This window comes from Sceloporus occidentalis, unplaced genomic scaffold (assembly GCF_023333645.1).
Source record: "Sceloporus occidentalis isolate IW3139 unplaced genomic scaffold, rSceOcc1.0.p SCAF_1, whole genome shotgun sequence".
Classification (NCBI taxonomy): Eukaryota; Metazoa; Chordata; class Lepidosauria; order Squamata; family Phrynosomatidae; genus Sceloporus; species Sceloporus occidentalis.
In genome coordinates, this window is record NW_028316981.1 from 110,231,826 (window position 1) to 110,259,129 (window position 27,304).

The 27,304-nt window shown below is 39.2% G+C and overlaps 1 protein-coding gene across 7 annotated transcripts in view; it reads right to left on the reverse strand.

Annotated features, from left to right (window-relative positions):
* TENM2 (teneurin transmembrane protein 2) overlaps positions 1-27,304 on the reverse strand; it is a 1,152,237-nt gene that overhangs the window by 291,413 nt on the left and 833,520 nt on the right. For all 7 annotated transcript variants that reach the window (XM_089531991.1, XM_089531984.1, XM_089531975.1 and 4 more), the window contains one exon: positions 7,714-7,948. In XM_089531991.1, the coding sequence (XP_089388117.1) occupies positions 7,714-7,948 (235 nt within the window). The remainder of the gene's footprint in view (positions 1-7,713; positions 7,949-27,304) is intronic.

Below are 27,304 nucleotides of genomic sequence, written 5' to 3' on the forward strand. Positions count from 1 at the left end.
TAACTTTTTGTGTTAGCTGTTACATTCTATTTCATTACTGATATAATTTTCAAGTCTTGTTTTCCCACTTTAGAGGTGAGAGCAAGCATAGTGTAGCGTTAATCAAAGAGATGAGGGCTCCAATCCCACCATACAAAACCCACTTCAGAAGAGGATGCTCTCTGAGCCTTAGAGGAAAGCAATGACAAACCTATCCTCAATAAATTTTCCCAAGAAAACCCTATGATAGGGTCATCATAAATTGGAGTCAAGTTGAAGGCAAATAGTAACACAATTGTAGATGTCTCTCAAAAGTTAAATACATACCACTGTGTCATTTGGTGTTAACAAGAAGGGAAAACATGCAGAATATAAGAAAAACAGGGAACCCTCCTTCCTAAAACACATACAGCACAAATCAGAGGTGGGGGACAGTCTACTGAGGAATCTCAGTATTGAGATTAATATGCTGCCACATTTCAAGGAAGACTAAGAAAACTGCAAAATTAAAGTGCAGTGCAACGTGAAAAGTCTATAGCCAGCTGGGAACAGAATGTCAATGCAGAAAGGTAAAGTCATAAAGCAAGATTTCAGGTGAAAAGGTTCAGTGGTTTCCCTGTTCCTGCTGATAAAAATGTTTAGGGAAAAAAAGTCATGGAGACTGAAGACAAAATGTAGATTAGTGTTAAAAATGTGGGATGGCTGAAGTACTTTTAGTGAAATTTCCCAAAAGTACTTCTTAATATTTTTCTCTCATCAAGCTGACTTCAACTTATGGTGACCTTATGTATGGGGGACCTCATGGGGGCCAAGCAGAAAGGCAGCCTGGAGTGGCCCCTGGCCACTCCAGCACCGATCACTGACCGTTCAGCATGGGACTGCAGTGACCAGATGCTATGGTCTTGAGGTTGACTGCTGCCAAACAGGCCACTGACAAGGAACACTCTTTTGTGCTCCTTTTTCTGGTGGCCCCAGGCCTCCTTAGCTGGCTGCAGTGAAGCTTTGGCCCATTTCAGGGACATGTGTCATCTGTACACCATGCCCCCAGATTGACCCAAATCTAGTGCTTTTGGCCTGTGTGTTTCAGGCCTAAGTCACCTATTATCAATTGCCCTGTTCAGATCGCTCAGATTCAGGGCCATGGCTTCATAGATTGTGTCTATCCATTTGGAAAGCAGTCATCCTCTTTTTCTATTGCCTTCTAGCTCACCAAGCATTAGTGTCTTTTCTAGTAAGTCATGTCTTCTCATGATATATCCAAAGTATGGCAATCTCAGTTCAGTCATCTTGGTTTCTAGGAAGAGTTCTGACTTGACTTGCTCTAGGACCCATTTATTTATGTTTTTAGCAGACCACAGTATCTGTAGAACTCTTCTCTAGTACCACATTTCAAGCAAGCTGGGCTTTTTCCTATCAAGATCTTGTCTAATTCCTTCATAGCTGCTCTTCCAAATCTTAGGCGCTAGATAGACAGGCGTTTGAGGTGCCCTCGTCACGTGCGAGGGTTGCCTGGTGGGTGGAGCGCCCACACGCCCGGCAGCCCTCACATGTGACGAGGGCGCCATAGCTGTAGCGCACCTACCAGACGCGGCACGTTACAGTTACGTCACAGCTGCGCAGCCTCCAAATGGGGCTGCTCAGCTGTGATGCAACCGCCCCGTCTCTGGTGCTTTGCGGTGCTGCAAAAAGGAGCCATCTTTTCAGGCTCCTTTTTTCCTGCGCAGCAGCACCGCACAATTTGTATGCTGCAGCGCTCCTGCGTAGGAAAGAGAGGCGTCGGGGAGGCGCCTCTTTTTGGTGGTATGTATCCCACCTTTGTCTTCTTCTGATTTCTTGACTGCAATCTCCATTCTAACGACTGAACCAAAGTATGAAAATCATTAACTAATTCAATATTGTCTACTTTTAAAGTTATGTAAATCATCTGTGGCCATTATTTTTGTTTTGTTTCTGTGTAACACCATTTTTATGGGTAGAAAATTTTTTTTCAATGTAGAAATATTAATTTGAGCACAGAAAATGCTGCTTTCTGCACAGGAAAAACTGTAATTGGAAATTTGTTCTGCATAAAGCTTGTAGATAGTTGATTTACATAGAAAACAGCATTTTCTGCATATGAATTAGTAATTCTGAATTCAAATATTTTTTCCAATGCAGAAAGTGTTCTTTCCTGTGCAGAAAATGCCGTTTACTGTGTGAAACAACCAGGTATAAATTTTGTGCCAAACACGTCCCAAAGTGTGAATAGCCTTCAAAAACCATGTAGATTTCAAAAACTTTCTCACAGTAGGAAGAACATTGCTGAAATTATTTGTTGCTACTTTAAGAAGAAACTTAGTAAAAAAATGCTTCTCTACTTTTCCAGCTAATTTGAGAAACAGTTATTAGTCACAGCAGTCTAAAGCTTCTATGACACCAGTGTCTTCATTCTAGAGGATAGTAAGAAATTTGTTTCATTGAATTTATTTGTTCAAAACTGAGGAATAAAGTACTATTGAAAATTGGTTTGTGATGTGTAATACAAAATAAGAAAAATGTGTTTAGTAACATGCAAACATTTGAAAAATACAAACAAAACCCTACTGAAAACCTCCAAAATGCATAGAATTACTACTTCACTTAAAGGGCCATGTATCTACTATATCAGCCATTAAAACATCCACGTGGAAGATGTGCACAAAATATGTATGGATTTCCCCCCCCCCAATTTTATAAAAATCTTCATTAAATGGACTTGAAGGTGGGAAAAGGAGGACATTTCTGGAAATAGACTTGGCAGATCTGCCCAACTTTACAATCACTTTAACAGAGAAAATAATTTGTCATACAATACATGCCCACTGCACAAAGCTGACTCCTGTGTGGATATGCAAATTCTATTACTTCACAACAGCTTCCATGTAGCCAAAAGAGCAACAGTTTTTCACAAGGCAGTTACATAGTTTTAAGCATATAAATTGAAACTTTTATCTTTAAGCTTCCCCATAGCTATTACTTATCTTATGGGATCTAGGTACCTCTTCCGAAGTTAAATTATTCATATCAATAAATAATAATAGTTTTGTATATATGGTACAGAATGGGTTCACAAGGTTAAAATTTGCCTAGCTTGATAAATTGAGAAACAAAGATTTCTAGGAATTTTCCTCCATTTCAAAACCTGAATATGTTTTACAATATATATATATATATATATATATATATATCCATAATAGATGATCAAGTGTGCATAAAATTTAATTAAAACTGAAATTTATTTTATTGAATAAAATGAAGTTATAGCTCACTGTATTTACAGCTACAAAAATAAACCCTGTAAGGGTTCAGGTATCATGAACAAGAAGAATCCAGGATCCTGCACTATGGAAGAATGAATCTTAAAATTCAGTTCACAGGAACTCTTTTTGACAGTTATGCTGTACTCACACAAAATAGGCTAAAAGTCAACACCATTCTGAAATAGTTGGATGCTTTATACGCCTTTAAAATCTAATTTTAGAAAACAGTAACACAGAGAAACATGGAAGATTGACTGTGACCAAATAGGATAAGAATTTTCATCTGTGCAGTTCTTAACAATAAATGCCAGATCCACTATACTATCCAAGAGTAAGCCACAAATTGTAGCTGACTTATTCTCAACAAATGTGGCAGCAAAGAACAAGGCTTGGATTGCTAGCCCTACAACCTTGTTGGTTCTGTAGAATTCAGTAGCTGACATTATGTTCAGTCTGAAACATTTGAAATGTATGAGGCAAAAGTGCAGCACTCTCTATTATGAAAGGCTTCCAAATCTACTATAACCAAAAACAAGAGCCAGTACTGAGTAGAAGCACCTCTGTCTTATCTAGATAAAACTTAGATTTTTTATCCCTCATCCAGTCATTTTCTGACAGCAAGCAGTTGGTTTAGCAGATAAATGTCTTCCTTGGAATTAGATGGAAAGGAGAAAAAGCGGCCACCCGGCTGGATGGGCAAGCCACTTTGCCGCTAGAAGCGGCGACAAACTACAAGCCCCAGAGGCCTCTGGGGCTTGCCCTGGTCCCTTATTGGTGCGCAGGGCACAAGTGGAGTCGCTTCCACCCTGCGACACTCTAGGGGCCGGGCTCTATGATCCGGGAGTTCTTGGTCCTCCAGGGCAGCTCATTGGTCAGCTGCCCGGGAGGAGGAGTTTCCTGGATCAGGTGACATGGGGGCGGAGCCGGGGCCTATATAAGGCTGCGCGGCCAGCTCCGGCCCTCAGTCGGTGCTTGGCTCCGAGCGGTTCGGAGCCGAGTACGAAGGTAGGAGGCAACGGAGTGCCTCTCCCACCCACCCACCGCTTGGTCCGTGGGTTTTTTGTCACAACTTGGAGTCGGCAGCATAGGCCAGGATCTGCATGGTGTCGTACCAGGGCTACGGAGCTCTGGTTTGGGAGTCAGTCGGGACCTGGGGGCGAATAGGGCAGGCGTATGGCCATTGCGGGGGCCATAATGCAAGGATGCCTCCCAGTGACTAGGGGCTTAGTGAATATGTGAACGCATGGCAGCGTTGTGGTCAAGTGGTGTTCCTTAGCCCCTAGATCATCCCAATGCCTGGTAGGTACCAGGTTTTCGCTAATCAGACAAACATGGGGTTGTTTGATTTCGCAGATCCTGACCTCATGCTTGGTGCCAACCCTACCAATTGTTTGCTATTAATAAAGTTGTGGCCTTTCCTCCAGCTTGGTTTCCTGTGGTTATTTGTCAGCGGCATCTGAGGCAAATTATACTAGTGACATCAAACTCTGAAACTTCTCCCCGATGTTTCATCAATATGTCAAATGGCATGGGAGACAAAGCAGAACCCTGGAAGATCTTGTAAGCTGATGACAGGATATTCAACAGGAATCACCAGAACCCCCTCCTGAACTCACATTTCCAAGGACCAAACATACCAGTACCTCCAGATCCCATCTAGTAAAGTGAATGACACCACAGCTGATGCACTAAAACTGCTGAGAGGTCCAGCAGAATCAATAGGTCCCTATCCAGCTTGTGGTGTAGAGTATCTACCAAAAGACCAAAGCGTTTTTTGTCACATAACCGATAAGCCACACTCAAATGGATTTAATCATCTCATGCAGGAATATCAATTTTTAGCAATTACACTGGCGGTCCATTATCCAGTGTTGTGAGCATCATGGAGCAAAGTTTTGCTTTTGGCTTATTTGTTTGTTAGAGGCTTTACCACAGCCACTTTTATGCAGCCCACCAGACATTCATTACTGCTGGTCTGGTAGTATCTTCCCAAATTGCTCTTATGAACTAGAAGAAGCTTAGAACTAACACACATTTGGTAGCTTTCACCTTTCCAAAGATTTTGCTGCACATACTGGAACATATCCAGTAACACACATCCATAGGACCTAAATCAATTACAGACTCCACATCAGAAAAATGTATGAATAATGTGTTAAGCAAAGTGTCACGTAAATTCATCATGATGACTGTCAAATGATTTGAGTTGTCCTCTTGTTCTATATGTGCATTGCTAAAGATGTGAGGAGTTAACAAAATAGTATATGTGAAGCTAAACAGAGAAAGAAGAATCTTGGCTTATATGCAAATGAAATGTAAAATGTAAAACTACAGCTGTATTGTTACAAAGAATCCCTATTTTCACTTGCTTTTATAAACTCAGACTGAGCTTTAATAAAATATAAAAACTCAGAATATACAGTAATAATGGAGAACATTTAGAAATAGTACACTTTAGAAAGTCCTCTCACTTCTCTTTCTGTCACCAGTTAACAAACACAGCACCTTTTAAAACATTACTGTTTGCCCTACAGGCATCAAACTGACAGTATGTACAAGAGGGATTTAAGTGAGTCTGCACGTTGGATGAAATATAAATTAAAAATATAGCTCTGTCAGTTTTGAATCAGGATTGTTTCTCCAGTCTCCCAAAATGCTTAGTTTCAAATTAGTCCTGCTTATTACTTCAGGATGGGCCAAATGCATAATTTATCAGTAATGGTTAGTCAATATACCCTTATAATACCCAACTGTGTTTTATAATGAAATGTGTCACATACATTCTATTTGTTGGGTGCATCTATCTGATGAGTAGTCAAAGAAAGCAACAGTTAAGTGGAACTGACCAAGGTCTAATCTATACTGAAGATATAATATAGTTTGACAGCACTTTAACTGCCATGGCTCAATGCTATGGAATTCTGGGATTTGTACTTTTGTGAGACATTTAGCCTTCTCTGTCAGAAAACTCTGGTGCCACAAAAACAAACAATAATAAAGAAATTTTTAAAATCCTGAATGCCATAGCATTGAATCATGACAGTTAGTGGTGTCAAACTGTATTATTTCTGCATTATAGGTTAGATCCAAGTTTTGGTAACTTAGGAGGGATATAGATGGGCAGAAAGGGGCAGTGAGAAGCTGCCCCTTTCTGCCCTGGATGGAGGCTGCAGCAGACAAACGCTGCGGCCCCCATGAAGCATAAAAAGAACCTGCTCTCAGCTTCTTTTTAGGTTTTCCAGGGGGTATCATTGCCACCCTCATGTGCAACGATGACTCCATGTGGCACCGCACCTTTTGGACACTGTGCCACATGAACGTCATCATGGCGGGCCCCATGTGGATTGGGGCAAGCCATGATGGCACCCAGACAGCACAGTAGAGCTTGGGAGCATGTGGACGCTCCACTCTCCCGAGCCCTAAAATCCGCTCCAGCCCATAACTTTTCTCCCCCACAAATCTTATGTTATTCCTGTTTAACATTTTATTCACCCATGATTTCTTTTCTATGGCTACAACACAGCCAAAGTGAAACACTGTGAACACCACTGAAGATGTTGGAAGAGAAGTCCATAGATGGACTGGATCATATCTATATGTTTATGAATCTCTTACATATAATTTAGTAATCCCTAGCCAAGAATATTCAAATTCCTCATTAATGTAATTGTCAGTTAGATCTCCTAAAATCTTGTCGGGGTAGAATAGACGGGCCAAATAAAAAATTTTCCAACTGCTTTGAAGGCAGGGTGTTAAGATGACACATGCCTCCAAAGTGGTTGGAAACGAGCCAAAGCCATACTCTGACACTAAAAACTGGAGCCACCAGAACTTGGGATAGTTTGGCTTAGCATAGAAGATGCACATCTTCGCCCCTGCATATAAACAGCCCAACACAAATGTGGGGCTGTGGCAAAGCAAAGCAATGAATGTGTGACAATTTCAATGGATGTAATTACAATATATACAAACTAGACAGTCCACTAGGGAGGCATGGGGTGAAGGAGGCATGTCCATGGTGTGCTTTCTCAATGTATCATTCATACAGCAGTGCATGGATGCCCTGTACAAGCAGAGCATCACATCTGTGACTGTGTGACCAATTGAATGGGTGACTATCCAATGGGATGGCATCTGGGCAAGCAGTGGAAGGTACTTGGGGGTCACCAGTGGTGTGTTTGTGTGATGGTGTACATGCATGGTGAGGAGGCATAAAAAAATTACCCAGTGGCACAGCTTAATGCTGTGTTGTGTGCATTCAGCCTACCTTGGGTATGGGCTGTGTGCACAGTGGGATTTCAACCTGCTTTGGAAAAAAGCAGGATAAAGCCACTTTTTCCTGCCCATCTGTTTTGGCCCTCAAATAACTAGGCTTATGTACTGTTTCAGTGACATTCAAAAATACAGTGTCTTCAAGACAGCCCCACCAAAGGCAAACTTTTTTTTGATTGCCTACCTGGTCTCAAGGGGCACATTGCTATTAAGCACCCAGCTGTCTTGTAATTGAACAGATTCAGGAGTGGTGGCCAGATCATTCGGTGCTGGAGCTGGTGCATGGATCTGATTCCGCCGATTCGTTAGGGAGTTCCTGTTGAGAGAGTTGGCGGAGGAGTGATGATGAGACAGAGTGTGATTATGTGGTGGTGGAAGAGGCGGTCTCAGAGTTGACTGGCTGTGATGATTTGAAGGGCCTAAAAGAAAAAAGAGGGGAAAATATCTCTGAATTCTCCAATATTTGGGCAACAATCAAATCTAAATGCCTCAACTCAAAACTATATTCTGCTTACCATAGTACTGTATTACAAAGGAAACAGATTAATAACTTTTGGAAATATATGCCCCCCCCCCCAACAGTGATCTTATGCATAAGTGTAACGTGTTGTACCATTATTTCCTCTTCATATTAGTATCCAGTTTTTCCCCCAATTCGAATTTATGTTTCATCAAAGCAGCAAATCCTTAAGGTGTGACCTGAATCTACTTTCCCATACATAAAAACAAGTACAGTGGGTGCTTGGTGTCCCCTGGGATTTGGTTTCAGGACCAACTATGGATACCAAAATCCAGGGATTCAAGACCCACTAAAATATAATGGACAGTAAAATTGCAACCCTTATATAAAATGGAAAATCAAGGTTTGCTTTTGGGAATTTTTAATTTTGAAGTATTTTCAAGCCATGGATGCTTGAATCCATGGATATGAAGGGCCACCTGTATTATGTCAGATGGATAAAATTATGTACATTATCAGAAGATCAGAAATTCTGGTATGATAAATAATGAATTTACTAAATGATCCATGTGGTTAAAGTAACCTATATATATACATCATCAGCAAAATCCAGGACTGGGTTAGGAAGAGGCAGTTCGTAGTTCATCAAGCACACTTGACAAGGTATGTTGAATCCATATTAGTCCAAGGGCATAATCTGAAGGCACATGACACAACATATCTGCTGAAACCAATGTGGTTTGGGTCTTTTCAGGGCCTGCACAATACTTTAACTGCCCTGGTGCCACAATAAACTACAATTTCCAGGATTTCCTAGCACTGTGCCAGCGCAGTTAAAGTAGTCTCAAACTGGATTATTTCTGCAGTGTGTTTTGGACCTATATCTCCTTGAGCTCAATGACAGATGAAAAGAAAGATATACATTTATTGAATAAAACAACAACAGCAACTTCCACAATATACAGCTTTTCCCAACAAAACAATCAGCAACATTTATATGTACATACAGGTAGCTATCAGAACAAGAATGTGTTAGTTTGCAACAATATCTCTTTCAGTAATAAAGATAGATGATATAATTTGTTATATGTTAATATATTCCTATGTTATTTAAGTCTTAACAATGAATGGAAGACAATACGAGAAAACAAACACAATAGCTAAGTTAAATATTAATTGCCTGTTTAATCATTACACTAATTTGTAATTTCTAGAGAACAATAATTAGAAAAAATAACATTAGCAAAATCATAATTATACTGATGCATGTTTGTTTTGAAAAACTTGAAAATATATTTTGCATTTAATGAATCAAATAATATTAAAAACATTGGTGGGGAAAGTGTTCACAGTTAAATTGATCTATACTCTTGTGGAACTATTTGGTATGGCAATGTGCATTCCAATTAACAAGAATTTAATTTAAGATGTTTTAGAATATGAATGTATAATCAAACTTTCTTGTGTCCTCTTAAAAATGCTGAAGAGAAGATCTGTGGTTTAGAGGCAGTACAATAATAAACAGGTAAAATTAATGAGGTATGAACAACAGATAAGAGACAGATAAATGTGCATATAAAGAGGACAGTGAAAGTAGATTTCCCTGCTCACTCCATCCACTATCACTGACAGGGCCAAAAGCCTCCAGTTCAAGGGTTAGAGAGCCTTCGTGAATGGTGTGATGACCTGTGCTATAGATAAATATTAAATTCCTGAAAATTGGTTAAAACTATCAGAGCAGAAGTTGTTATAGAGGGTAGCAGACAGGAATATCAGCTTCTGATAGTCCCCTTTGCACATATTTTTTCCTGCCTTTGCATCTATGAGTTGCATTATCTATTGTCCACCTGGTCCATTTTTATATCTGATTTTGATTCTTGGCTGATTTCCCCCCCCCCCCCCCCAGTTTTGGATGAAATCCCCACTCTCATCTTGGGGATACTTTAACATTCACGTGGATGATCTTAAAGACCCTGCAGTTTTACATCTTAGTTCTTTGCTGTCTTCGTTTGGACTTGAGCTTTACTCTGATTCTCCTACACACTCCCTTGGACATTGTCTTGGTTTAGTTCTTACTAAATAGTGTGTTATTTCTCCTTATTTTGCCACTGAATTTCGATGTCTGATCATTATTGGGTTCTTTTCACACTTGCTCATTGACCACCTCCTCACCATTTTGTTACTCGCTCATTTTAAAATCTTCATTCTGTTGAACTTGAGGCCTTTTCACAAGCATTGGACTCTTCGTTATCTTCTTTAAATCTTGGCAACTCTATCTTCAACTCTTGATACCCTTTGGCAACACATGTGACTCTCTTTACTAAACCTCAGCCCTGGCTTACTCCTTCTGTTCAGTATCTCCATTCCTGTTCTTGTGTAGCTTAGCATTTATGGAGGAAGTCCAGGCACTACAAGTTCATTCTCTCTTCTTTTCTCCATGCTATTTTGTTAGCTAAACAGAAATATTATGTTTCATTGATTAATGCTAATGAACAGTGTCCATAACATCTCTTTTTGACTTTTAACTATTTGTGAGAGTCCTCTGCTCCACCTTTTCCTTCTTTGTTTTCTCCCAATGACTTTGCAAACTTCTTTAAGACCAAAATTGAAACGATGAAGTTCCTGATCCCTCCTCTTTACCAACATATCAAATATCTCTATTTTTTTATTCTGTTTCATAGGATGAATTATCTAAGTTGCTTAGGTCCTCTAATTCTTCAACTTGTTCCCTTGATCCAGTTCCTTCCCACTTCCTAATTACCATTGCTTACCTTCTCTTCTTCATTTTATTAATCTCTTTCCCTATAGTGGTTTGTTTCCCTCTGTATTTAAGCTACTGTCTCTTCGATTCTTAAGCTACTGTCTCTTCAATTTTTAAGAAGTCCTCACTCGATCCATCTTCTCTTTCTAACTTAGGTCTCATTGTTACCTTTCTTTTCTAAAGCTCTGGAACATGCTGTTTATGTCTGCTGTCTCGAGTTTCTTTCTGATAATTTTATTATGGATCCTTTTCAAACTGGATTTCATCCTTTGCACTCCATGGAGATGGCCCTTACGAAAATTACAGATAATCTCCTCCAGGCCAAGTCTAAAGGCCTATATTCAGTTCTTATCCTTCTCTACCTTCCTGCAGCTTTTGACACAGTCAATCATGGTCTTCTGGTAGATCTACTCCATGACCTAGGATTTACTGATTAAGTTCTTAATTCATTCGGATCATATCTTTCAGATTGATCATTTGCTGTAATAGCTGGAGGGCACATTTCCTCTTTTCCTTTGTCAGTTGGAGTTCCACAAGACTTTGTTTTGGGCCCATTGTTATTCTCTTTATACAACTTTCTTAGGTAATCTTAACAGTTCATACTGTTCATATCAAATATATCACCTTTCTGCCGACGACACTCAGCTATACTTTTCCACCTCAGAACTTTCTCCAGACATCAAACAGTGTGTTACATCATGTATTTCAGCCATCTCAACATGGATGTGTCATTGGCATTTAAAACTTAACATGGCTAAGACAGAAATGCACATTTTTCTGCAAAAACCTACTTTACAATATACATTTTCTATCAAGGTCAATAATTTCCTCATCCATCCTGTGAAGGAGACACGTAGCCTTGGCTTTATCTTCGATTCTTTATTGTCATTCGCTCCCCAGATCCAGGCTGTAGCTAAGTCATGTCTACTCTTTTTTTTCTACAGTCAGACCTTTTTTTGTTGGTCTCTTCTGCTAAGACTTTAGTTCATGTCCTGGTTATCTCTTACCTTAACTACTGCAATCTTCTTTTAACAGGGCTCCCTTTATTCCACCTTAGTTCTTTAATCTCCATTCAACATTCTGCTGCTAAGATTATCTTTTCATCTCCTCATTTTGATCATGTCACCCTGCTCCTGGTATCCCTCCACTGGCTGCCCATTCCTTTTAGGAACAGGTATAAGTTGCTTCTGTTAACGTTCAAAGAACTACATAACCTCAGCGCCCCGCCCCCTCCGCACCTTATCTGTTTGCTCTTATCTCATCTTACCACCCTACTCCTATGGTCCAGGAGCTCAGGGCTCCTTGTTCAACCAAGGGTTTTGTCTTCTCTAAATTGGATTCATCCTGTTTCGCTTGCAGCTCCTCACTCTCGGAATCACCTCCCCAAACATCTATGGACAATTTCCTCTTTGGCCAGTTTCAAATCCAAACGAAAGACTTTCTTATTCTTGGAAGCATTTTGAACTGTAATTTGATATTGTTTGTTAATCTAGATTGTTAATTTATTATCTGTTGTATAGTTTTTACAGGGTTATTGTTGTATTTTAATAAGTTAATTAGTCTAATCACAGCATATTATTTTTATCTTATTACTTTTTAGATTGTACGCCATTGTCAGGTTATGTGTTGATTTTATGATGTCTGTATATTTATGGTGCTAGATAAATAAACAACAACAACAACAACAACAGCAATTCTTTTAGATGCAACTCATTCTGTCCACCTATGTGTTAAGGAAGTTGAGTGGAAAGAAAACAAATGATAAGCTTTTCCTGCAACTTTAAATGGTCCAAAAGATTTCAAACAACAAAAGGGCAAGCACTCTTATTTAACATTTTCATTGTGCTTACTAGTGTCTCATGCCGCCCCAGATCTAAGGATAAATATGGAAAACATATGTTATGTTTTTAAAAACTGCAATTTTATTTTTACCATATCTCTTTCACATAACTACAAGAGTAGAAAATAATAAGTAAAATATTAGTATTAATTTTATATTGATGTTATACCTAATTCCTCACACACACACCCAAAAAAGCCGAGACCTGAGGTGAGGCAGTAATTTACAACTTTAACTTGAATTTTTTATTTCTACTTTTTTAAAGGCTTCTGAGGAGTGTTTTTAAATAAAAGACAGTAAAGCAAACTTTCTCAACCTTTCTACCCTGGAAGAACAATTGAAACATATTGAAGTCTCTGGGAACCCCTGCATAAAAACCATTATATCTACAACACACGCGCTCCTCCCATCACAATCTCTCACAGAAGCCCTGATGATTTCTTGTGGAACCCTAGGGTAGTTTTTTGTTTTGATTTTTTATATATATATATATAGAGAGAGAGAGAGAGAAAGAGAGAGAGAGAGAGAGTTTCCTTTTATATCCATGGCAGCTCCAGGGAATCCAGGTTTCAAAACTCTTTAACAGATATATAACTGATAATATGAGGTAACAAACTAGCCAAAGGAAGCCTAAGTGGGAAAGTTTCACTTTTTTAGTATTTGCATCTCAAGAGCAACTTCTTTGGGGGTAGGTGGAAACCTTTCTTGAAATTCAAGTATTAATTCAGGAGATTTTTTGGGGGGGGTGGGGGGCAAGGGTGGATAAAGGGGGAAATGAACTGGTGTGGTATAGTGGCTTGAACATTGAATTTTGACTGTGCAGACCAGAGTTCAAAACCCACTGGGTTACCTTGGGTGAGTTACACATGCTGTGCCCCAGAAAACCTCATGATAGGGTCACCTTAGGGTCACCATAAATTGGAAATGGCTTGAAGGCAAACAATGATAACAAGCATAAGAAGGCATCAGAAGACAAAGGGGGGGGGGGGGATTGTCTAGTATCTCAGTTCCCAAATAGTTCCACATTATCTGTGATATAAGCATGCCTGATAAGACCATTCACTTATCTTTTTGTTGGACCTGAGCAGACTAAAAATCTGCCATGTGATGACACTTCATCTAGCCCTATTGGCAACCATAGTGAGTCTAGGCTCTGAGTTTGTGCTTTTGGGACACTCTTGGTACTGCAGAGACTGCCAAAACTGTCAATTCCCTCCCTCCCCACTCCCAACATACCTGAAATTGGCTGGAAGACCACTTTTGAAGAAAAGAGCATCTCCCTATGACATGGTTTTCTATGCTGCACACAAGCCACTGTGAGCTTTGCAAACTGGATTCATTAGCAGTGGATTATACAGTATAGATTCTTGATACTCCTCAGGGATGACAAAGCTGGACAATTATGTAAAGATTCAAGTAATCATCAGCAGAGTTTCTTTCCATGTCCACGCTGGTCAGTATCTTCCACAAATATCTATTGGCTTTAGGTTCTGTGGAACTCTGGGAGTCCTTCTCTCCCTTCCTCCAACTTTTCTCTCTCCTGGATTAAACCTCACCCCACCTTATGCAGTATGGCATTATCACAGCAGTTGCACAGCCTCTGAAACTCCTTCTCAAAGGCATACATGGGCAAATGTGATATTCTTAATACGCATGGAGTCTGATATGTTGAAAAATGCAGACTGCCCCATCGTCACTAAGTTTATGTGGAAGGTGAGTAGGCTTTCCAGTTCAGCACTCAGGGCCAGATACTTCCCTTGAAGGGGTTGTCATATTTGGGGGAGAACCTATCCTGGCTGCTGCTGGCATTTGCTGAGGCATCACATGAAGTCACCAGTGCTTTGTCTTTTCTTAATCTTTAATGTAAATTCTGGGGCAGGGTTATCTGGTGCTCTCCCTGTTCTTAGTAGCCAGAGTAGCTGGTGGCCTTTCTGCTCTGCTGCTCATGCCTGTTCCATCTTCATCTCCTTTTCCAGGATTGTACTGCTCTTCCTGAAAGTAAAAGCTGCCATTTTTCTCTACTTTACCTCCAGTTTAACTTCACTTTATTTCATTTGGGGGTCATTATGTGTGATAAACTTCCCGCATTTGACAAAATATCTTCTTCAAGTGTTTTCACAATTTTTGTAAGCTCTCTTTCTTCTACATTTTTTTGAGATTTTGAAAATGCAGGCTTGTGACTAATATCCTCCCCCCCCCCCCCGCCCCGGTATGATTTTTAACATCTTTACCTGATGAAGAAGCTAATGGAGATTCGAAAGCTTCCAACATGTATTTTATGCATTTTGATTGGCCCAAAAAAGGTATCATTGTTGTTGTTTTTTGATTTTGGAAATAATTGCATTTTGTACATGGCCAACAAGGCTGTGCCTGGATACATAGTTCAAGAAAGTTCAGAACTGGTCTCAGCATGGGACATAACATGATTCCTGTGAGTCACAGAGAACACAAAAACTAGAATGTCTCCAATGCTTTCCTTTGGGAAGTCACTGGAAGATGTTCTTCATGTACATTCATATACATTGCCAACTCCTACCCATACAATTGGACCCATGTTGTTCATCTGTTTTATCTTATCTATTTGTAAATACAGCCATACCTCAGTTAACAAGACCTCTAACAAAGAATCTCCTTTTTACAGTCTTTTCCTGACCACCCAGCCCATACTCTTTTCCTCCTTGTTCTCTGTCTAAATACTGTATAAAACTTTTAAATACTATCCATATGACAACTGTTTACCCCATTATATACCAGAATTTTCTCTCTCCACACACTTTTATTTAGAAAACTAGTACATCTTCTGTTTTTTGCCATTCTCTTATGATGCACACACAAGAGGCTGTGGTCAGTTTCTAACTGAAACAGTGATGAAGGAAATAAGGAAAAAAACCTCATTGTTCAAATACTCCAGGACATGGTAGAGGTTTCAAATGAAGTTTTGCAGTTTTACCATCTTCACACTGCAGACACCTAAGGATGAGTTAGAGGTAACAACTACAACATTATTTGTAACTTTCTTGATCTTGGAACTTCAAGGGATATATTGTTCTTTATATAATCAGGGAAGAACAGCTTCACGGGCTGGAACACATATCTTACAATATGTGGTTCTCTGTGGGTTATTCCTATTGTCTCAGCAGTTGGAAACCTAAAGTTGATAAATAACATGAAGGGATACCAATGACTTTTGTACTCAGCAGAAGTGAGGGAAGTATGCATTAAAGTTGCCATGGTGGTGGAATTGTCTGTAAATTTTTTCCTGAAAAGTCAGCAGGTTCCACAAAATTGATTTCTTTAGAAATAAATAAAGCTATGAAAATATACTGCTTGGGGTTCTAAGAATTTTTTGTGTAAATGAATATGAATTCCCGTCTTGGGAAGATTTCCTTTATGTAATACAACAATTTATTAAAAGACCCTACTGCAACATGAATTAAGAACTGAAGGCCCACCTGAATAAAATGTATATAACTACTGGCAGAAAGGGAGCAGATAAGGGACCATCCAAAGGGAGGAAATTGCAAAGACTGAGATCAACCACTGAGAAGACTCTTTTTTGTGTTCTCACTAAGCGTTCATATGATGGTGGAGAAACAGACTGAAAGCCTTGCCTTGATTACTCTCATGTCAAAACTTGTGAGCTATCTTGCACGAGCCCATAAATGTATCAGTGTTAAAGGTCCAGCTTAATAAAAACCAAAAACTGAATCCCTGGAATCAGATTTGTTGTTTCAAATCCCCTTTTTAAGTCTATATTAGCCCCTAAAAAGGTTCCCTTTTAAACAGGATGTGAACCAGCTGGAGGGGACATTTGAGGGCAAACACTTTGTAATTTCAAGGTGGAGGTCCTGGTGTGGTGATGGGGTTGAGATCTTCCCGGGCTTGCAGCAGCTGATTAACTGTATTTCTATGGCTATTATTCTTCATTTGTTCACCGTAACTTTGTCTTTGTTAAAGATAGTAAAATGTACAGTAATTAAATACTGGCATTTGGGGGAGGGGGGAACCCTTTAACTCGGTTCTCAAAGTACTTCACAGAATTTGTCTATTGACTGTTATCACCATCGTTATCATTCACTCTTATCCTCTTTTAAAACAGGGGACCGAGAGACTAATTGGCTAACCAGAGTCCAAGAAAGGTATGATCTGAACAAGATCTTAATTAAGAACTTTCTGACACACAATCCATGATTTTAAATACTTGTGATTATGGTTGTTTCAGTGAAATCATGACAACCTTTTAAAATTTTTAAATCCAACATGTCTCCTTCACAGCACAAGTCCAGCTGTCTACATATGTGCATGTGAGCACACAGTGATACACAGAGGTTTAGAATAGTACTGGCCCCAGGGAAGAGATCCATAGCATTCGGAGAGAAGGCAACAGTACAACACTATCAGCTTAATCTGGGACAACCAAAGGGGGGGAAAGGCAATTAATTTGAATTATGATGTTATAATGAAGTCTCCAGTAGGGAATGTAGAAAATATTTATATTCTCACTGTCACTCAAAAAAGAAAAGAGAAAGGAGTACTGTGGTACTCAAGACAAACCATTGAGGTAAAGAACAGCCTCGTTTTGATTTACAAGTCAAAGCCTACAGACTTGGAAGACTGCTCTCATTACCAATCTCAGCTAGAGAACTGAATCTTCCTGTGATGCTTTGCAAAGCAGGGATTAGCTTATTTACCATCTTCCATGCATGGTTAGTACTTACTTGATCTAACAGATCTTCTGGCCAAATCCCCTCACCTACATAGTTCTCATCTGATGTGCTCTTGTTGAATCTGTGCCTTGCCCAGGTTCCACTTTGCTGTGCTGATCCTCAAAAAGACTTCCACCCAAGGTGTAGCAATCCCCTTAAAAAGATATGACTACACTTCAAAGCAGTAAGCAGTAATCACAAAGTAGAATGCATTGTAACCATTTTATTTCATGGTTAGAAAGACAGCTGCCCCAGCCCTTTGGAATACGCTGCCCATGGAGCTCCGCTCATCTACCACCCTGGCCCAATTCAGGAAGGGTCTTAAAACCTTCCTATTTAATCAGGCATTCCCCGACTAAATATCCTACGGGCCTCCCTCCTCTCTCGTGGCCGAGAGGTTGGGCTAAGGGGCTTTTTATTGTTTTTAAGGATTGTTATTATGTTTATGGTCTTGGCTGTTTTTAACTTTGTATGATGTTTGCACTTTGCTGCTCTTGTAAGCCGCCCTGATCGTTTGGAAGGGCGGGGTATAAATAAAAATTTTATTTATTTATTATTTATTATGATGGATAGTAAATTAGCTTTCTCCATGGATAAAACTAAGGAAAACTTGTTGGGTATTACAAGCCTCAGTAATAAACTCCTAGATCTGGTGAAGGGGCATGAAGAACCTACACAGATCAAAAATTCCTCAAACTTATAAGCCATGCTAGAAGGGGTTGCCCATTTTGATGCACATACACGGAAGGAGAGCAAGGGCCTTTCCTTCTCAACAAGATGAATAATTTGAACTTTAAGCTTGAAATTGCAAAACATGACTGGAAGATTAGCTGTGGAGAGTTATTTGAAGTGCAAAGGGACTTAAGAATCCAGGCATTCACTGTGCACCCTGACTAGCAATTCCAGCACAGTGCTTGCAAATGAACACTGGGAATTACAGGTCTACTATCTTATTCCACATTCTGCCCTAGTTACATTGGTAATACTTTGTACCTTTTCAGTTGCCTGTAGATCTCTGCTAAAGCCAAACACCATCTCTAGACTATTGTCATTCTTAATTTTCTGTACCATTTTATGCAAGAATACTGACCTACCACTTTCCTGGCATTATCAAATCACTTTGCAAGCTGAGATACTCTGGCACGTGCACTATAGGCTCTTGCTAAAACTGTGCTACATACGGATTTCAAAGATAGCCTAGTTAATCTCTCACCTCAAAGCTTCACTTAAAATCCTGCTGAAATCAGGAAAAAACATCTGTGAGCACAGTCAAATTGCAGAGCAATCTCTTTTCTGTATCAAAGTTCCATACCAATAGAGCCTCTGAAACGCCACACTGGCTGTAGCTTACTCACAGTAACTGACAGAATGTGATGTGAGCTTTAACACCCTTCATTAAATAGCAGCAAGTACAATGACCAGACACATGGCTCCATTTCTAAAAATAGTCCGGGAAATAGAGCCAGTTTTGGGAAAATGAGACAAATGTATATGTTAAACATTGAACTCTTCTATTCCTTCTAGTTAACCTACCATCTTATCACTTTAGAGCACACTCATGCAACTACTTAAATTTTTTTTTAGCACATCTTCAAAATCAGGTAAAATGGAATGTTTCATTCAAACTATCTGTGAGCCAACAATATTTATGTTGCATGTGATCTTAGCAATAAAGACAGAGTGTAATTTTTTCCTCTTCACTCTGGTAATTTAAGCAACTCCAGACACCAAACAGAACTTTTAAAAACTCGTAAAGTTTGATCCCCAAAGTGGATGCACTTCAAAACAATAAAAAAGTAATATCCTCCCTTTAACAGCCTAAGAATGCTCGTCTACAAAAAACCGTTTTGGCTAAAGTTCCAGTCTGTTGACATTTTTCAGACAAAAAGATCATTAGCTGAGCACAGCTTGAAAATCTGATTGCTCTCTAGATGGTTCATGAGGGAGCCTGAAAATTGTCACAGTGATGTAAGAATAATTGTGTTAGAAGGTGGTATCTCTTCCAGCTCATTCTGAAAATGAGCAGTGTTGCCAAGCACATGCCATCCAAGATGAAAAATTCCAGAATCAGGTGCACAAGATAGTTTTCCCACAGAATTATATTTCAGCTAATTTCAGGTTTTATATATTCTGCCTATCAAACATAAGAGTGCAGCATATGTAACAAAAACACTTTCCTAAGGTTCTGGAACACTATCTTATAGATACCCATTTCCTCTCAAATTTATCCCTAAACACTGTACTTCTAATGTTAACAATGATGCGAAATATATGAATGAATACAATTAATTTGTATGTTATCTGTAAAGCAAATAGCAGCCACATGGTGATGCACTGCAGAGGAGTCTCACTCAGGGTGTGTGTGTGTGTGTGCAGTGGGAATTATCACTAGTTGCACTGCTATTCCAATGTTGCAGTATATGGACAAAATCACAGCAGGGAGGGAAGAATTAAATTTTTGCCTTTCACTAATCTGTTTCTTAGGGCTTAATTGCATGTTTAAATGCACATTATCCAGCTTAGCCTTGTTTCCTTTCTTCTTCTAAGCATGCACAGGCTCAATTTGTAGCAGAAACACCACATTCTGCAAGAGTAGGGTTATATCTTCCTTCTCCAGATGTGTTTAACTTTCCCTTCCCTAGCTGGGGTAAAGGGGCATGGGAATATCTGCTGGAAGCAACTGAATAGGACATTTTAAAGTGCCTATGCTGTGTATGAGATCCAGCATGGTATAGTGGTTTGAGGATTGGATTATGACTCTGGAGATTAGGGTTTGACTCCATGGTCAGCCACAGAAACACACTACAAAACACATTTGTAGCTGCGGAAAACCCTGTGATAGATTCATATTAGTTGCCACAGGTCAGGAAGGCACACAGCAACTACAATGTTGTTGGGGAGTGAAGTAAGAAAACATTCAGGTGCAGTGGGGAAAATGTCATTCTCAGTTTGTACCTGGTGGTCCCAATGCAGATTGAGTGTGCACACCTGACCAAGAAGGGAAATGAGACCCAGTAGCACACTGCATCATACATGTAGTGTGTAGTTTATCCCTTCTTACTCAAATGCATCATAGAATAATATAATTGGAAGGGACTCCCAAGGCCATGTATGTCATGCCCTGTGTAGAAGCTGGAGACCCAGAGGAGGAAGCAGAGGAACCCAGCCTTATTACTCACTCTTCTTTCGTAAATTTCATATTTTTTGGTAGAGGATGCAAGGATTCTAGAAATATGCAAGCAGATCACATAAAAGTGAAGTCAGACCACCTTTTCCAGAGTTTTTGTGGTTCTACTAAAATGTATTACCTCTCTAGTAATACTTTTTTTTAGTTAAAAGTTTTATCTGAGAACTTGAACACTAGAAAGGATCAAAACAAGATTGAAATGCAGTTGTGATTTTATACATTGCCTTCCCCAGATCAAACGCTAGAGGAGAAACTCTGATGTATAGCAGTCATTACTGCTTAAAATGACAGAAGCAGGCTAGAAAATGGCAACAACCATCAAACAAAGAATCCTAGAACAAATGTTCTCATAATTTGATAAGAAAAAGTCATATGAATGTCACATTCATATGGCATCATACAATGACATGGGATATTGATATACTATGATGTATATGACAAATTGTCTTGGCCTCTCCCACCCCATATCATGTCTCTTAAATATCTTGCAAGAAACATGAACATCTCTGGGATGTTTCCTTGAAGAGAAATCAGCATAAAATATTACTGATAGCAGCTCTTCAAAGGGCTATGAGAGTTCTGTTTTTCCTTTCTTACTGCACCTAGGGAGAAAAGACACAAAGTATTTTTTGTGGGGATTTCAGACTATGTGGCCATGTTCTAGAAGAGTTTCTTCCTGACGTTTCACCAGCATCTGTGGCTGGCATCTTCAGAATGCTCTGAAGATGCCAGTCACAGATGTTGGCAAAATGTCAGGAAGAAACTCTTCAAGAACATGGCCACATAGCCTGAAAAATACACACAAAAAAACTATGGATGCTGGCCAGGAAAGTCTTTGACTCCACAAGACACAAAGTCTTTGAGTGATAATAAATACCATCTTTTCAAATTCTTATTTTTAGCAGACTGGCTATGTCAGGATTTTTGACCAAATCCTGCCAGGTAGGTTGCCATGGAGTCATGATAGTTTCTGAAGATTTCTCATAATGCTCCCTCTACTTTTGTTTTGAAATGGATGAGCTTGTGGTAACTGTAAAATTACCTAAAATTTATTGGGTTGGCCTAGAGATGTAATTCTTTGCTGAGTAATTTCAGCAATTTCCTACTATTAAAAGTCCTCAAAACCAGCACATTTTGATAACTATTTGCAGGTTAGGGCTTATTCTTCACAAAATACATGTGGATTTTTAAACATTTATACAGAAACAGTAATTCCTGCACATAAGTATTATTTTCTGCACAGAAAATGCTGTTCTCTGTGGAGAAAATTGTGTTTCTGCACAAAAAACTCCACATGGAGATTTTGTGAAGATCTACTAAAATTCTTGTCAGTCAAGGGTTCTCTTCTTCAGGGTTTCCTGGCATTCAAGAAACATGTTCTCAAACATTTCTCATCTATTTTTTTAAAAAAATATTCTTGCCACCCCAAGGCTGGACGACAGCTGACAAAAATATAACAGTAACTTCACAAGTATAAAAGAAAACACCAATATTTCACATCCTTAACAAACAATGGGACATTTTTTTAATGTTCTAGAATGGCGATTTTTGTTTGTTTTTCAAGTACAGTTCCTATTGGTTTTATCTATACTTTTATTTTCTTTTACTTGCAATGCATCTAAGAAGGAGGAAAAAGCCTAAAGTACAAATGCATATATAACACTCCTTCCCCCCACAATTATAATATTCAGTTTACTCCTCCTTTTATTGACTTGTCCCATTAGAAAAGATGTGCATGGAAGAGAATGATTCATTGACTTGTCCCATTAGAGAAGCTGTGCATGGAAAAATACTGTGTATCAAAAGCAATGGGCAGAAATTAACAAAAACTTAAAAGGAATTCCGTAACAAGAAAAACCAATGAAGTGCTGCTAGGTGAAGTGGAATGGAAAACATCCAAAATTGTGACAAATTATAGTTCAACCTTAGATTGGACAAACAATTGTTGTTGTTTTTTAAAAAAATGGAATGTGATATTTTAAGCATCAAATTTAATATTAGTCCTGAATATGCACCTTAAAAACTCTCAGTTTTCTGTTATAGGCCTGATGCTTGACAGCAGACTTTAATGCATCAAAACATTTTTTTTTAAAAAAAATCTATGAGGTTTGCCTCCTCTCCTAGGGATCCAGAACAAAGGAAAAATAATCTTGCTGAAATTTCAGATCATCTTGGCAGTTACATCTCAGTGAAGTTCTATATTTGATCAGCTTTTCAAAAATTCTGGAACAAGATTTTTTACTCATTTTTTAAAAAAATTTGGTCAAAGCATGTAGTCAAGCATGAAACTAAAAAGAGTGAGGAAGAACATGCTCTCATTGCTCAGCCACTACAATCATCTTCTTCCTATTTTTCATTCCACTGTGTTTTGCTATCTATTGCCCAGTTCAAATTGGCTCCTTGAGACTTTGCAGCCATAATGTAGAAAGAAATTGTGTCCTGAGACTTACTTTAAATTTTCAGCATGAGAAAGTAGAAATGCCATTTAAAATGGCAACAAACAAAATCTGACTATAGCTAGCAGACTCCCAATACTGCAGCTACTTGACATCAATAGCATAAGAACAACTGAAAATGCAAAATAGTTGCTTGCAGCAGGACTAGATTCAAAGGTCAAGGGTAAACTGAATGTTATAACTGTGGGAGAAAGGAGCATTATACAGTGAACCCTTGTTATACGTTGGGGTTTGGTTCCAAGATCCCCCGTGGATAACAAAATCCATGGATGCTCAAGTCCCATTAAATGTAATGACATAGCAAAATGGTGTCCCTTATAAAAAATGTAAAATCAAAGTTTGATATTTGAAATCTATACCTTTTTTTAACATTTTCAAACTGTGGATACTTGAATCCGGGTATAAACTGTATATCAGAGAAGGGAGGGTGTTCTTCAGATCAAAAGCACAGAAAGTAATGCTGAAGGCCAGATTTCTGTTGCTACACTACACTAATACAATAGTCTCTTATGATAATGGCTATACTTTTTGAATGTTGGGGGAAGGAGAAGGCTCTATGCTGCCAATTCCTTGTATGCATGGCTTCCATGGAGGGAGTCCTAAGAGGCAAAGTGTTTTGGCACATGGATAAATAGTCAGCCATCTGAAGACCCCCACATGGCCACAGAAGCCATGCATTGGAAGAATAGGTGGTTCAGCGATAGCAGCCTTCTCTTCTTGTCCCTGATGATAATGATTACCTCCTTACCACAGCCTTTTTCATCTGTTTGCTCCACTCCACTCTGCTGCTCCAGAGAACAGGACCCGGAACAATGGATGCAAGCTACAGGAAAAGAGATTCCACCTCAACATTAGGAAGAACTTCCTGACAGTAAGGGCTGTTTGACAGTGGAACACACTCCCTCGGAGTGTAGTGGAGTCTCCTTCCTTGGAGGTCTTTAAGCAGAGGCTAGATGGCCATCTGTTGGGGATGCTTTGATTTGGATTTCCTGCATGGCAGGGGGTTGGACTGGATGGCCCTTGTGGTCTCTTCCAACTCTATGATTCTATGATTCTATGAATTGTACCAGCACAGTAATGTCAACCAAGGAAACAAACAGGAGTTAGCTAATCTTTTTCCTGATGATGATGATGATGATGATCATCATCATCATCATTATCATCATCATCATCGAGCCCATACAGACAGGCAAAAATAAAGCTGCTTTGGGCCACTTTGGAGGTATGCTATTTTAATGATGCATATGACCTAAGAGTCCAGAAGCCATGCCAAAGCCACACTCCAGTCCTAAGGACTGGAGAGCAGTTTTGGCACAGCATCTGGGCTTTTAAAATGCCTGTGTCATTTAAACAGCATACCTGCAAAGTGGCCCAAAGCAGCTTTATTTTGGCCTGTCTGTACGGGCCCATCATCATCATCATTATGACTCCTGTCACATCAAAGGAAAAAGTTTACTGGGATGTGTGGAAATTCATGTCTGACAGCCACAATGAGTCATTGCTATCACGTGATTCATGAAGCGAGGCAGCAGCACAATCCCCTCTCCCTCACTAGATCAACAATATTTACAGACCTAAAATCTTATACTATTAACTGTCCAGTTTGTGGTTTATTTCACTCCTCGCAGTTTTCAAATATGGCACTTCTCAAATGGGTGGAGTACAGCAATGCATTATAATAAAGGCATAATCATTACATTAGGGACTACATATGAACATTGAAAAGGGACATGAGTGTAAATCGTTCATAAGACAATGGAGACAGGCCCACAAAAATTACTCAAAATGCAGTTTGGCTGTAACCTCTACAGTAACATCTACATCTCTTTGAGAAGTGATATAAACCTTTAAATGAACAGAAATCTGCAAATATTTTACATCTTAACTGGAAAAAAGTGTTCTGACTATTTAAGTGCATTAGACAAAGGAAAAGAATGAACGAAGTCTTATGCTTCAGATGTGCTTTACCGTACCTAATTTAAAAACGGTGGTGGAATCATATAAGAAATGTAGTGTTTTTATCCTAGTAGGAAATAATCTGTTGGGGAAAAAATAAAAATACTAAGGGCATATATTGCTAGAGAACATCTGGATGGTCCTGAACATATTTTTCTCTGGATAGGAAATTCCACCTGCTCTAGCAGAAACACTGAGTAAACTGTTTCTCTGTTCCATACTGCTATACTTCTCTCCTTAAGTTTATATTAAACAGACTGTGAAGAGTCAGACCATTATAGGCAAGGTCCATGGAGACGTGTACTTTTAAGCCATAGAGCAGGTACTCCCTGTCTCCCCATAACTTATAATAAAATTAATTATGTGACCTCATTTTACTGGGATTTTCTTGGCCAATAACTCACAGTGTAATGACGTACTCTCATACAGAGAGTTCACTAGTTCTTATGGGGAAAAGATAGTACTCCCATATAATCATGTCATGATGTAAACACACCTTCACCCACCTGGCAAGAAGACACAGTGAGACAAGATACTGTGTCCCTTGCAGGAATGTTCAGCAGGTGTTGGCATAGCCCTGAAAGTGCTTCTGGAGTTGTTCAAACCCCACAGGTGTGAATGCAGTGCTTGTATTCTATTTATATCTGCCGACTCAAATCTGTCTTTAAAATTCAGCACAATGGCATTCATGTGAGCCAATAGCGCTCCTGGAGTTTACAGTCTCCACAAGTTAAATCTACTTATTATTTTCTTTGAAAATGCATATGCTGCCTTCCCTACCTTTCAAGAGCCTCAAGGCAGCATATACATAATGAAAAGAAAGGAAATATCATTCTAACAATGAAACAGGGTGCCTTGTATACAGATTCTCTGCCTGAAGGTTGGCTTGGAACTGTTACATGGCAGAGATCACATGGTGAAAAGCCAATACATAACTAATGCCGGAGAAAGTACCAGTGAGATGTCATGAGAGAAGGCCTAACTTAATGTCAAAAACTCCCATCCTGAAGGAAAATAATGCTGCTTGCAGCAATTGAGAAAAGGTCATAGGAGATATGATATGAGAGATCTTTGAGCACCATGGTAAAATACTGATGTATACTGTTATTATTCTTGAGGGGGAGGTGGGTGAGAGCATACTTCAATCAGAATCTTCTCTAAACAAAGCAATTTTTAATCTTGTCAGGTGTGCATTCCTGCTTTTATTTTTCTTTATCTTTTTACTAACCTTGCAGTTAAACTACACTGCGGAATACAACAAACATTGACATGAATGTTAATTGCTGCCACTTAGAAGCACTGTGGCTGTTGACTAATCTGTGACTTGAAATGAATTGAATATTTACTGGCATACATTTGCCTGAAAAATAGAACATGTTATGGATTGTCACTGATGTATAAACATTGTACCTGAAAACATTTTACTCTTTCCATTTCAAATCCACTGACTAACTATGTATAATTTGTGTTTCCTGCTCATAGTCACCTATCAACATAAGAAAAGCTGAGGAGTGTTAAAATTCTAGCATGAATAGTGCATAAACACACTATTATAAAACAGAGGTCCTTGAATGAACCAAGAGTCCTCAGAAGAAGGTTTCACAGGAATTGGAAATTCCTACTTCTTTATTGCATAAATAATTAATATGCCTCAGATTTGCCTAAAACATTTAAATCAAATCAAGCATTCTGCAAACTCTTTTCAAGCTATTGGAAGCTAAATGAATGATCAGCATCCATATTTTTATCCTGAAGGACTGGCAGAGTACTTGATCTTATAATCATAGTCATAAGGTGACAATTGTGTATACACAGAGACATATTCACAATAGCTCTCTTCATGCAACTCTCAGCATGTAAAATGAAGGAGCATGAAAGAGAATGGGGTCACAATGGCAGCCCCCTTTCCCTGCGGTCTATGGTTATTAGGCTGTTTGCACAGTTCCTATACCATAGATCTCTTTTGCACACTAGGAAGCCTGATTTTCCTGGGTTATTGATTGTACACAGCTTACAGGAAGGTACATTGCATGTGTGTGTGTGTGTGTGTGTGTCCTATTTTGGTCTCAACACAAGTCCAAAGCCCAAGAAAGGGAATGCAAAAGGGTACAGAGCCCAAGACACACATAGTGATACGTGTGGCTCATCAGCAGGAGGTGGAAGCTGCAAAGTCAGTTCAGTCCAAGTCATACACAGTCCAGCAATAAATCCAGGCGATCTAAGAGTGTAATCAATAAACTAAGGCTATCAGGCAGCACAAACAGTAACAGGACTGTTGCTTCAATCATAAAAGTCAGTTGTCACCAACAACTTCCTGAGGGAGGTGCCAGGCTATTTATGGTCTGGCAGTCTCCCACAGGTAATATTTGATCGATTGTTTTAAATATAAACAACTGGAGTGTCTCCACC